The sequence below is a fragment of the Chiloscyllium plagiosum genome, unplaced genomic scaffold (assembly GCF_037043375.1).
Source record: "Chiloscyllium plagiosum isolate Xiang-an unplaced genomic scaffold, Cpla_swu_hap1 HiC_scaffold_13, whole genome shotgun sequence".
Lineage (NCBI taxonomy): Eukaryota > Metazoa > Chordata > Chondrichthyes > Orectolobiformes > Hemiscylliidae > Chiloscyllium > Chiloscyllium plagiosum.
Genome location: NW_028270151.1, coordinates 44,206,701 through 44,220,017, shown reverse-complemented (window position 1 = coordinate 44,220,017; position 13,317 = coordinate 44,206,701). Strand labels below are relative to the sequence as shown.

Genomic DNA, 13,317 nt, shown 5'->3' with positions numbered 1-13,317 from the left:
GCGAGTAGAAGGGGGGGCCACGGTCCAGGTCCTGGAAGAGCTGGATCCGCGACCTCACGTACGCGCCCCGAGCCCCGACGAGCTGCAGGTCCCGGAGCGCGGCCTTCTTCTCTTCGTACACCCCGCGCAGGGCCGGGTCCGCGTCGGGCTGACCGAGGCGTGACTCCAGGTCGAGCATCTCCCTCGCCAACTCCCCGATCGTAGATTTCCGCCTCTTCGTCGTACTCCTGACAGAAGACGCGGACGTGAGCCTTGCCCACGTCCCACCATAGCCTCAGGGAGGGGAAGCTTCCCCGCTTCCTTCTCCAGCCGGCCCAGAAACGATGAAACGAGTCCCGGAACCGCTAATCCTCCAGAAGCAGGTTGTTAAAGTGCCAGTACGCGGAGCCAAGCCTGGCGCCGAACGCAAGGAGTTCCACCCACACCAGATGATGGTCCGTGCACAACACCTGCCGCATGGAGGCCTTCGGAAAACAGGAGGCGAACGCCCGCGAAACGTACAGGCAGTCGATTCTAGACGCTCCGACCCCAGGCCTCACTAAGGTGAAGGCGATGGAGTCGGGATAGAGATTCCGCCAGACGTCCACCAGGTCGAAGGACTTGACCAAGTCCCCCAACCTCCTCCCTGACGCCCAGCCAGTGCAGGCACCGCCATGGTTCCTGCCCTCGAGGACACAGTTAAAATCTCCCCCGAGGACGACGCACTGGTTCTCGTCGATGGAAGCAAGATGAGTGGACACTTCATCAAAGAAGCTCGCTTGCCTTGGCCCGGCCAGGGGAGCGTAGACATTCACCAAGTGAAGCACCGCGCCCCCCCCAGCCGAACCGTCAGGTGAAGCAAACGGCCTGGCACGGGCTCCCTGACCCCCAAGATCTCGGGCTGAAAATGCAGGGCCAACAGGATAGCCACCCCGCCAGATCTGCGGGTGAGGTGACTCATGTAGACCCTCCCCTCGCCACTCCAGGAGCCAGGTGGCTTCGTCTCCCGGGGTAGTGTGGGTTTCTTGCAGGAAGCACACCGCATACCTCCGTCCCGGAGGACCGAGGGGGTCTGGAATCTGCGCTGTGACTCCCTGCTGCTGTTGATTGTTGTCTCCATGTCGGACACGTTGTGCAACCACCAGTACAGTTAAAAACCTATATACGTATTTACAGGGAGGACGAGGGAGGGGCACAGAAGTCCCTCGCCCTCACCAGGGGTGCCCCCAGGAAGTTTCTGACTCGCTGTCGCTCATTGACATCGAGCCCAGGCGCCTGGCTAGCAGCGTGGGCCGACCAGTAAACTCTTTCAATGGAGCTCCAGCGGTTGAGTGCCAGTTGGGCTCTATCCCGGCGACTCTGAGTTTCCTCGACAAATTCCCGGAGTTCCTCGAGGGGGATGAGGGGGAGATCGGTGGGGGGCTCCTGGGATTCAAAAATGTCACTGCAGACAGAGTCCGCGTCGTCCCCAGTATCCGCCACCGATCCCGAACCCTCCTCTGGGAGGTCGCCCTTGGTCACCGACCCCTCCCCCACCGAGAGGATGGGGCTGGTCCGGCGCTGCCAACTGGCCTCAAACCCCCGAAGACCCCACCCCCAGGGTCACCGGCGGTACCTTCCTCAGCGCACACCTTCCCGGAATGCCCAGAGTTCAGGTCGTCGGGCGGCAGAGGCTCGGGGCCCCGCTCCTCTCCCGACACCTGGATGCCCGGCTCCTCAGGGAAAAGGTCCTCCCCCAGGGCCAAGGCCCCCAGAAAAACATTCTGGGAGGGAGGAGCGAGGATAACACCTTCCTCCCCTCCACCGCTCAATGACCCAGCAGAGGGTCCTCTGTCGTCACCCGCACCACAGCCCTCGTGGTTGTTAAAGTCCTCCCCAGGGGCCAGAGGAGTTGAGGCAGTAGGAGGCCCTGCTGTAGCCCCTGGGGGTTTGGGTAGGTCGGGGCGTGGTGCAGGACAGTAAAGAGGCACCGTTGGCTCATCCCCTGGAGAGTGGCACCACCATCAGCACACTGCTGCAATGTCTCTCACCTCCAAGGGCTGGTGCCTCTTCCCCAAAGAGACAGGGGGGAATTTATGGGCCTTCCCCTCCCCGCCCACCTTGGTGGTCATGGGGCCCGAGGTCCCCCCCCCCAGCCTTTCCTGGAATACGATTGGCTGGGGGAAGACAGGTGGTGTGGCCAGGATGTGGAAGGTCAGCTGTGTCACTTCCTGCCCTGCCCCTGGTTTATCAGGTGAGGGTGAGCGGGGCAGGGGCCCAGTTCCATCTCCGGGGCCCAGAGACACGGTCGCTGCAGGAGGTGGGGTGGCGGTAGTTCCCCTCAGGTTAGTGCCAGGGTGTGGCTGGGCTCGGGGACTCCCGCGCCAGGTGTTACAGCACCAGGGGCAGGTGTTGAAGCCCCAGGGGTTTCTCTATTGGGGGGGTGGATGTGGGGTCAGTGGGAGCAGAATCAGGTACGGGTTTGGGGTTCAGGGTCCCCAAGGCAAGTCCCAGGCAGCCCCAAAATTAATCCCCAGGCAGCAGTGGTGGTTGAGGTTGTGGGGAGGGGCCTACATGACTCTTAACTGACATTGAAATGACTGATCATGTCACTCAGTTGTACCGACCACTACAAAATCTGAAGAAATGAAACCAGATGGAACACCAAAGGGTACTTACTAGTCAACTACATTACTGTGGGAGTAACATGCAGGCCAGACCCATTAAGGATGGCAATTTCCGTCCTTAAAAGGTATTAGTGAACCACATGGGTTCTCACTGCAATTGACAAAAAGTTTCATGGTTATCATTAGGCCACTATTTTGAAATTTTCAATTAACTCTTAATTTTAGCAACAAACCTGAATGTCGAGGTGCAGTGAGATTTTATCTCCTTCTGCCTCATTCCATAATCACAAGCCAACTCTCATTCAACCCCAAGAATTCCAGGCAGTTGGGTGGCAGGAAATAATTGCAGATACTTAAAGGGCAGGAGTTTCAAGGTCTAATGGATGTAAGACCCGAGGTTGAGAGACTCCACCAAAGGCTCATTTTAGCAATTTTCTTTTCAAAAATACTGTAAACAAATACTGTAAATTAACTCAAATGCTGGTGGTTTTAACACAGCAATGCTAGGCTTCAACACCAAACAATTATGAAAAGTAAATAGATACACATTGTGACATCCATCACAATAGCTTTTACTTTTACAACATTAATATCTGACAATGCAAAAAAAGTTTTATCTCCAAAATTCAGTTTATTTAACAATGATTTATTAGCAAATGTAGACACAATGTTTGTAATTTAAAATATAATCTTTACAATGTGTACACTTATCTAAATATTGATACAGAATTGGAACAAATAAGAATACACTGCATTCATTTGTTCACATTTTATATTATCTCAATATTGTTTTCCTAACATCTTATTACAGCAAAAGAATATCATTTAATTTTCACAGTTGCCAAAATGTACAAAAAATAGACTCAAGTGTTCACATTAAATATGGCAATAAATGTGCATATCAGACGATGCTTGAAGTCTCACAACAGCAACATTGACTTGAGATCTGGAATCAAAACAAACAGATTACTTTTGTGCAAATAAATTGTTAAAAAGGAATTTCATTACAAAGAAGAATCGACACTGCATTGAAAATAGAACATGAATGGGCAACAAACAATGATAAAGACAAACTACAAAGCAGTAATTTAATGAAATGTTTCAGATGATGAAACAGAAACAAAGCCCAAATGGTTGAAAACTGAATCCCAGGATACTATTACTGCATCTATCGCAATCTCTATTGTTCTGAATATTAGACTTTTTTTCCAGTTACGCATATACATTTTGCAGTGTATTTGAAATGTACTGCTGCCAGTTATCTGAGGAAGCCCAGCAACATTTCCCATTAAGATTCACTGCTAAGGGGTGCTGGCATTGAGAGGTAATATAACCATGTTAGGAAGGCATTTGATAAATCACAAGTGACTGCAGATAACTCTTTTCCAAAGTTCCAATGGGCTAAACTCTGCACTTTCCTTTGTAGGGAAAATCAATTCCTGTTCATGCCATTGAATTGGATTGCAATAAATCAAGCCTCTTCCAATGCATCATTTCAGTGGGAGAAATTAAGTAAAAACCGAAAAGAACTGTGGTTACTGTAACTCAAACAAAAAACAGAAGTTGATGGAAAAGCTCAGCCTAGGTTTCCTAAAGTTACTCCAATAAAATATCAAGGAGCAAATAAATTTCGGGTCCAGTGACCATTCCTGATTTCTCTGCACAGAGGCTGCCAGACCTGCTGAGCTTTTTCAGCAACTTCTGTTTTTGTTGGAGAAATTGTAAGCTTTGTTGCAAGTTTATTTGCTCCTGGATATTTTACTGGAATAACTTTAGGAAACCTATGTACATTTGAGGTAGTCCTTAATTAAAGGGAGAGATTAATGGTTTTATAATGACTAATGCTATGTAACGTCATGTATAATGTGTGAAAAACTCTGATCTTCAATACTATTCATAGACTGACATAAGGTTTCATTTTCTAAACTAAAATATCCAGGCCAATACTATTGCAGTACTGATGCATTGTTTAAGGTTACATTTGTTGATGGAGCTGTTGAAATGTACTGATGGTTCACATGGACATGTAAGATTTTGTAACAGTATTCAAAGAACACACAAAGAGGAGACATTCACCCCTTAGCTATCAGCACACAAAAGAGTTGACTGTTCGTTCACTGAATTATAGGGGTATTCTGCATTAGTCTAAACTGGCTTCAAATATTTTCTCTAGATTATATACATGCGATGTGAAACTCTCAAAATTCTGGATGACCTTTGGCAGCCTTGGTGAAAATTGTGTACACATCATGTATTCATACTTTAGAATTTCAACTATAGGTTTTGCATATTGCTGGAGTTGTGATGGTCTATGTTTTGGAGAGGTGGATGGAAGAGGAAGAGGAAGCAACAGCCATGGGGAATGAGAAAAGGGGCGGCATGGTGGCTCAATGGTTAGCACTGTGGCCTCACAGTACCAGGGACCCAGGTTCGATTCCAGCCTCTGTGAAGAGTTTGCACATTCTGTGTCTGCGTGGGTTTCCTCTGGGTGCTCTGGTTTCCTCCCACAGTCCAAAGATGTGCAGGTTAGGTGAATTGGCCATGCTAAATTGCCCATAGTGTTAGGTGAAGGGGTAAATGTAGGGGAATGGGTCTGGGTGGGTTGCGCTTTGGCGGGTCGGTGTGGACTTGTTGGTCTGAAGGACCTGTTTCCACACTGTAGGTAATCTAATCTAATCTAATCTAAAATGTCTGAGGTTTCCTTATCATTTTCAGTTGCCAAATACCTTATCAATTGGGTGTTTGGAAATTGGACAGTCACTATTATAATTTCATGGGCTTTGTAAATTGAGTTACAATGTTACATTCCTTCATTTATATTGGAGGTGTACCCTAGAACTCTGGAGGAAGCGAGAGAAGTGATTGTTGGGCCCCTTGCTGAAATATTTGTATCATCGATAGTCACAGGTGAGATTAGATTTTTTTTTTAGATTTTAGATTACATTACAGTGTGGAAACAGGCCCTTCGGCCCAACAAGTCCACACCGACCCGCCAAAGCGCAACCCCTCATACCCCTACATTTGCCCCTTATATAACACTACAGGCAATTTAGCATGGCCAATTCACCTGACCTGCACATCTTTGGATTGTGGGAGGAAACCGGAGCATCCGGAGGAAACCCACGCAGACACGGGGAGAATGTGCAAACTCCACACAGTCAGTCGCCTGAGGCGGGAATTGAACCCGGGTCTCTGGCGCTGCGAGGCAGCAGTGCTAACCACTGTGCCACCGTGCCGCCCACCGTGAGGTGCCGGAAGACTGGAGGTTGGCTAACGTGGTGCCACTGTTTAAGAAAGGTGGTAAGGACAAGCTAGGGAACTATAGATCAGTGAGCCTGACGTCAGTGGTGGGCAAGTTATTGGAGGGAATCTTGAGGAACAGGATGTACATGTGTTTGGAAAGGCAAGAACTGATTAGAGACAGTCAACATGGCTTTGTGCGTGGGAAATCATGTGTCAAAAACTTGATTGAGTTTTTTGAGGAAGTAACAAAGAGGATTGATGAGGGCAGAGCAGTAGATGTGATCTAGATGGACTTCAGTAAGGCATTCGACAAGGTTCCCCATGTGAGACTGATTAGCAAGGTTAGATCTCACGGAATACAGGGAGAACTAGCCATTTGGATACAGAACTGGCTCAAAGGTAGAAGACAGAGGGTATTGGTGGAGGGTTGTTTTTCAGACTGGAGGTCTGTGACCAGTGGAGTGCCACAAGGATCGGTGGTGGGTCCTCTACTTTTTGGATGCGAGCATAAGAGGTACAGTTAGTCAGTTTGCAGATGACACCAAAATTGGAGGTGTAGTGTAAGCGAAGAGAGTTACCTCAGATTACAACAGGATCTTGACCAGATGGGCCAATGGGCTGAGAAGTGGCAGATGGAGTTTAATTCAGATAAATGCGAGGTGCTGCATTTTGGGAAAGCAAACCTTAGCAGGACTTATACACTTAATGGTAAGGTCCTAGGGAGTGTTGCTGAACAAAGAGACCTTGGAGTGCAGGTTCATAGCTCCATGAAAGTGGAGTCGCAGGTAGATAGGATAGTGAAGGTGGCATTTGGTATGCTTTCTTTTATTGGTCAGAGTATTGAGTACAGGAATTGGGAGGTCATGTTGTGGCTGTACAGGACATTGGTTAGGCCACTGTTGGAATATTGCGTGCAACTCTGGTCTCCTTCCTATCGGAAAGATGTTGTGAAACTTGAAAGGGTTCAGAAAAGATTTATAAGGATGTTGCCTGGGTTGGAGGATTTGAGCTATAGGGAGAGGCTGAACAGGCTGGGGCTGTTTTCCCTGGAGTGTTGAAGGCTGAGGGGTGACCTTATACAGGTTTACAAAATTATGAGGGGCATGGATAGGGTAAATAGGCAAAGTCTTTTCCCTGGGGTTGGGGAGTCCAGGACTAGAGGGCATAGGTTTAGAGTGAGAGGGGAAAGATATAAGAGACCTGCGGGGCAACCTTTTCACACAGAGGGTGGTATGTGTATGGAATGAACTGCCAGAGGAAGTGGTGGAGGCTGGTACAATTGCAACATTTAAGAGGCATTTGGATGGGTATATGAATAGGAAGGGTTTGGAGGGATAGGGACTGGGTGCTGGCAGGTGGGACTAGGTTGGGTTGGGATATCTGGTCGGCATAGACAGGTTGGACCGAAGGGTCTGTTTCCGTGCTGTATATCTCTATGACTCTATGATAAAACAATAAAACCACAAGAAAATCAACAGGAGGAAATCTAAACGTGACTACACAAAATATGTGTTAATGGAAAAACAGGACTACAACCCTAGTTAAACAAAAATCTTCCACTAAAAATGATGTATGCAATTAACTTCAAATAAATTGAGACAGCAGATAATATAGATATTTAATTATAAATAAGAAAGCAAAAGTAATGTTTAGATTTCTAACATTGATCAGACTATTACTTCCCTGGAAATGACTTCAATTGTTACTTTGCCACACCTATCGCTCAACTCAGCCATTCATCTCACTCCACAAGCCAATTCTTTCAGAGGCACAAGCACTGTCGTGTATGCAGCTTTTCTCTTTTTCCATTCAATTCATTCTTTGATTCCCCTGATTCAAGCTGATAATCCCTTCCCAGCTAATCTAACACCATTCTCTCCTCCAAGCAAGTTCCCTTGTCCTCTAGGTAGCAGAGGTCACAGATTTGGAATTGTTGTTGTGGCAGCTTTAGTAAGTTACTACAATACTTCTTATAGATGGCAAACACTGTGTCGATGGTGAAGAAAGTGAATGTCTAAGGTGTTGGATGAGATGCCAGTCACAATTGCCACTTTGTCTGACACAGTATTGTGCTTCCTAAGTGTTGTTGGAGCTGCACACATCAGGGAAGTGAAGAGAACACCTGATTTGCTTTGAGAGTGGAAAGGCATTGGTGAGACAGAGGGGGCTGACTCACTTGCTGCAGAATTCCTAGCCTCTGATGTGCTCTTGTTACAACAGTATTTTATAAGGCTGATCCAGTGGTCAATGGTAACTTCCAGGATGTTGAAAGTGGGGACATTGAATGTCAAGGAACAATGTTAGAATATCCCTTGATGAAGCTGATTAGTGACTAGCACTTGCATAGCATAAACATTAGCTGCCATTTATCAGCCTACATGTTGTTACTTCAGTATCTGAGGAGACACGAATGGGACTAACATTGAGATTACCCCTACTTCTGATGTTATAATAGAGTGAAGGTCATTAATAAGCAACTGAAAATGGTTGGGTCGAGGTCATACCCCGAGAACTCCTTCAGTGAAGCCGTGGGGCTGAAATGATTGATACTGAGGGCAGTCACTGTCACCTTGTCCCTGCAGTTCAACTCTTTTGTCAGTGTTTGAACCATAATTATAATGACATCAGGGGTTTCGTGGCCCTAGTGGAACCCAAGCTAAGTATTGGTGAGTAGACTATTCCTTTGATAGCATTGTTGGCAGCTTGTTGTGGATTGAATATACCTCAGCAATTATCCACACTGTCATGTAGATGGCACTGTTGTAGCTGTACTGGAAGAGCTTGACTTGAAGTAAAAATTTCCAGTAGCATTATCAGGATCAATAATCTTTGCAGTATCTAGTGCCCTGTGCAGTTTCTTGATATCAAATGGAGTGAATCAAATTGACTAAAGGATGTCTTCCAAGATAAGCTAACCTCAGGAAGAAGCCATGATAAATGATCAATTCAGCAATTATGGCTGAGGATGGACACAAATACCTCAGGCTCGTCTTTTTCACTGATGGGTGGCTCCGGCATTAAGGGTGCAGATATAGGTACAGCAAGCACTTCCTGTTATTTGTTTAATTGTCCATTACCATTCATAGCTGGACGCAGCAGAACAGCGGAGCTTAGATCCAATTCCGCAGTTGTGGGATCACTTAGCCCTAACTAATGGTTCCACTATTCGTATGGAAGTACTCTAGTGTTGTCGTTTCACCAGGTTGACACCCCATTTTTGCTCTAGGATACCCTGCTACACTCTTCAGTGTTCTGGCTTGATGGTAATATTAGAGTGCAGGGGTTGCACTGGGCCATATGATTGCAGATTATAGTGGAATACAATTCTACTGTTACTTGTGACCTACAGTACTTGATGTATGCCCAATTTTGAGTTGCTAGATCTGTCTTGATGTCTCTCCTAATTAACACTGTGACAGTGCCACACAACTCAGTGGCGGGTACGACCAATGTGAGGACAGTAATTTGTCTCCACAATAATTCTGTCATATTCACCCCTACTGATGCTGCCAAGGATCATGGACAGACATGTATGAGGAGTCATAGGAGCCTGAGGTCAACTGAGATTTTCTCTCACCAACTGCAACAAACTCAGTCTAACAGCTGGAACTGTTATGGTATTGCTGAGCCACTTGCGGTATCACTCATTGAAGAACTCCACTTTGGTTATTATTAAAACATTAGAAAGTTTCTTGATTGTGAGGTGAAATATCTGCACATTTTAAGAAATGGTTCTGCTGGAGCATATATAATTCACCTAGTGAAATCTCAGAAATAAGTTGACCTCCCACCTTTAATTCAGTCAGTCAGATATTACCATAGTTCTAGTGGTACAGAGAATCAGAAAAACATGAAGAGTCAAAGACTACAGGAATCAGAATGAGGGATGAAGCTCAGAAGAGGTGAGATATTTTGATAGATCAGGCATAACCTTCACACAAATAGATTGCACAGAATGATTTAGGCTAACTTCGAAAATAGTTAGGCATATGGTGAGAGAAATAAATAACTGAGGCATAGATAATAATTGTACATTGTTTTCGAACTCAGACATAGCAAATGGGCCAAAATAATCTCTGCTCCTATAGTTTCTCATTTCTCAAGTTACCTTTGCAGCTAATTTATTTTATTCTTCTGCATCATCAATAATTGCTTCATGTCACTATACCTTGCAGTTTTTCTGGATTTATTTTGCACTTTCAGCAATCATCTTCCACATTTCTCCCTGTCACAGGTGAGGTCAGTGTCGGGGGAGTTTCAACCAAATAACTGTATGATAATACCATCATTATCTAAAATAGAAAATATGGTTAGATGAACTTAGTTCATAGTTACGTAAATTGTAAGAGTGCCATACACACAAAGCTGGCTAACAATTCAGTCAAACTTGGCATTTAAAAGAAAACCTCAAGAATGTTGGAGAAAGTCAGGTTTGGCAACATTTATGGAGACAAACAGAATTAACGCTTTGCATCTGGTATGACTTCTTCAGAAGTAGCTGTGCCGTACAGTTTGGCTAGAACCACACTAGTCATGCAGCACAAGCCTTTGGCACTACTCTTTTAATATTGGTGCAGCTCAGAGTCTTTATTGTATCCAATGTATTTAGGTTTGTCTTGACATCATGTTGTATGAATAGGCTGAAGAACAATAGCTGCGATGGTAGAAACTTCAGAAGGACACCAAGATCGATTACTACTTTACATTTCTGGCTGAAGATAGCTGCAAATGCTTCAGCCTTTTTTTTAAATTCATGTTCTGGATTCTCACATTATTGAAGCTGGGGGATGTTCACATTGCCTCCTCTTTCCATTAATTGTCTAACTGGCAACCACTATTCACAACAGGATGTGGTAGAACTGTAGAATTTTGATGTGGGATTGCTTGTTCTCTTTTGCTGTTTCCATGTTTTAACATGCATGTTAATTTCACTAGATTGGCAACTTCTTAAGTACACCTAGTACTGCAGCCAAAATGTATTCTGCGCTAATATAAAAGCAGATGTTGATGTTCTGAAATAAAAACTAAGTACATGAGAAAATCAGCAAGTCTGGCAGCACTCGTGGAGAGAGAAACAGAGACCAACATGAATCTTTTTTTGGAATACTCTTCCACATGCGAGGCTTGAGATTGCAGAGCTGAAAATGTGTTGCTGGAAAAGCGCAGCAGGTCAGGCAGCATCCAGGGAACAGGAGAATCGACATTTCGGGCATGAGTCCTTCTTCAGGAATTCGGGCATAAGCCCTGAAGAAGGGCTTATGCCCGAAACGTCGATTCTCCTGTTCCTGGATGCTGCCTGACCTGCGCTTTTCCAGCAACACATTTTCAGCTCTGATCTCCAGCATCTGCAGACCTCACTTTCTCCCCTGAGATTGCATACTATGGTGAATATAATTCTGCTTCTGATTGTCCAAAGTAACTGATGGATATCTCTGTTCTGAGTCTATGGCATTTAGCAAAGAGTCACCACTGCGGAGAGTGTTCTCAATACAAAGAAGGTTCTTTTACCTCCACAAAGGCTAAGAACACCTACCAATGCTGTCATGTACTTTGTTAGCTATGGGCTTTAAGACTCAGTCATTTTGGTCAGGAGTATGTGACTGAATGATTTGTTGTGATGGACATTACATTCGGTGCCTGATCAGCTAAGGGAGCGCAGGAAGCAGTAATCAAATAATTTTAATTCCCAGAAATAAAAGTAGAAAATACTAAGTGCGTTTCTCTTTACTTTGTGACTAGCTGAGTTAATATTTCTGGGAAATATTCTTGGACTGGAAAAAATTAGCAGTATAATAGGCTTTAAGCATACAGAGATAATGGAAAGGGATGGGAGAAGGAATAAAAAGAAAACAAAAAGCCTATGATAGCATGAAACACAAGAATGATTAAATGACAAAGGGAGGTGGCGCAAACTTAAAAGCAGGACAAAAAAAAACAAAGAGGAATCTTCTTGGCAAGGTTTACTTGAGAACAACAGAATCATCAACATCTGCCATCTGAAAAACCTAGGGCAGAAATCCGACCTGTAACTGTTGAGTGAAATGTTGGCTGTCAAATTCCTGTTCCTCAAGTGAACGTTGAACTTCATTGAAGCAGTGTAGGAGGTCAAGAGCAAAAGTGGTCAGAAACAGACTGGCGTGGAGAATTAAAATGACAGGCAACTGGAAGCTTAAAGGGTCATGTTTGCAGACTGAATAGAGATGTTCTGAAAAGTATAATGGAGTCCCTGTCATGCAAAGTGCCTACAATACATCAAATTGCAAACAAAAGAAAAACATTGTTCCACCTGGAGTAGATGCAGTCCTGAAATATAGGAAGGGAGGAGACAAAGCAAGTTAGTTTGTAACTTCTACACCTGCTTGTGAATATGATATGGGCAAGGGACGAGCTACTGTGGTTGATTTAGGAGTGGATTAAGGAATGGTTCCTTTAGAATGCTGAAAGGAGAACAAAGGGAAAGAAGGCAAAGGAAACAGTGGCTGCTGCTGCACTGCAAGTGGTGGAAGATGATCTATTGAATATGGTGTCTGGTTAGTTGGAAGGTGAGAACAATGGGAGCCCAATTTAGATTCTGGGAGGAAAGGAGAGCATTGGGAAACAGAACAGACATGTTCAACAGTCTTGTCAAACAGGAGAACCCTTGTTTGAGGACAAAGGGAGACATATCAAAAGCACTAACATGGAAAGTAGTACCATTAGAAAAGATGCAAAAAAAACCTGAAGAAACAGGAAATGGAAGAGGCCTTACAGAAAGATAGCTGTAGAGAGGTCTGAACACACTTATTATAGGTATCAACTGAGTCAATGGATGCGAAGATGAGGGAAGCATTGCAATTAATGACAATGCTGATTCAATATTCCAGTTGAACATGAGAATAGGAAACAGTCATTAAGGTGCTAGATATAGGGACAATGAAGGAGATTGGTGTAAGACTAGAGCAAAACATTTTCCATTAATCTCACAAAATGGCACGTGCAGCTTAAAAATAAATTCTCAAGTCTAGCTGGGACCCAAATGAGCTCCTATAACACACCTTTTAATTGGATGAAGTGAGTAGAGTCAAAAAGAGCAATGTGAGTAGATAAAGTAGATTGGATGGGGCGGTGTTTGTGCAGTGTGTCCAGGAAGCTTTTCTAACACAGTATGTAGATTGTCCGACCAGAGGGGACGCCATTTTGGATTTGGTACTCGGTAATGAACCGGGACAAGTGATGGGCTTGTTAGTGGGTGAACATTTTGGTGATGGTGACCACAATTCTGTGACTTTCACCTTGGTTATGGAGAGAGATAGGGGCGTGCAACAGGGTAGGTTTTACAATTGGGGGAAGGGTAATTACGATGCTGTAAGACAGGATCTGAGGAGCATAAGTTGGGAGCATAGGCTGTCGGGGAAGGATGTCGTGGAAATGTGGAACTTTTTCAAGGAACAGATACGACGTGTCCTTGATATGTATGTACCGGTCAGGCAGGAAAGAAATGGTCGTGTGA

General features: G+C 45.0%; 1 protein-coding gene across 2 annotated transcripts in view; it reads right to left on the bottom strand.

Annotated features, from left to right (window-relative positions):
* Window positions 1-3,139: 3,139 nt before the first annotated feature.
* Window positions 3,140-13,317, bottom strand: part of mfsd8l1 (major facilitator superfamily domain containing 8-like 1) — a 68,208-nt gene continuing 58,030 nt past the window's right edge. The window contains exons 12-13 of one of the 2 annotated variants that reach the window (XM_043702254.2): window positions 9,997-10,120; window positions 3,140-3,531 (exon numbers count right to left, since the gene is read on the bottom strand). In XM_043702254.2, the coding sequence (XP_043558189.1) occupies window positions 10,028-10,120 (93 nt within the window). In that variant the 3' untranslated portion in view covers window positions 3,140-3,531; window positions 9,997-10,027. Of the gene's footprint in view, window positions 3,532-9,996; window positions 10,121-13,317 lie in introns of those variants that run through there. The other variant, XR_006313401.2, reaches the window with a different exon arrangement.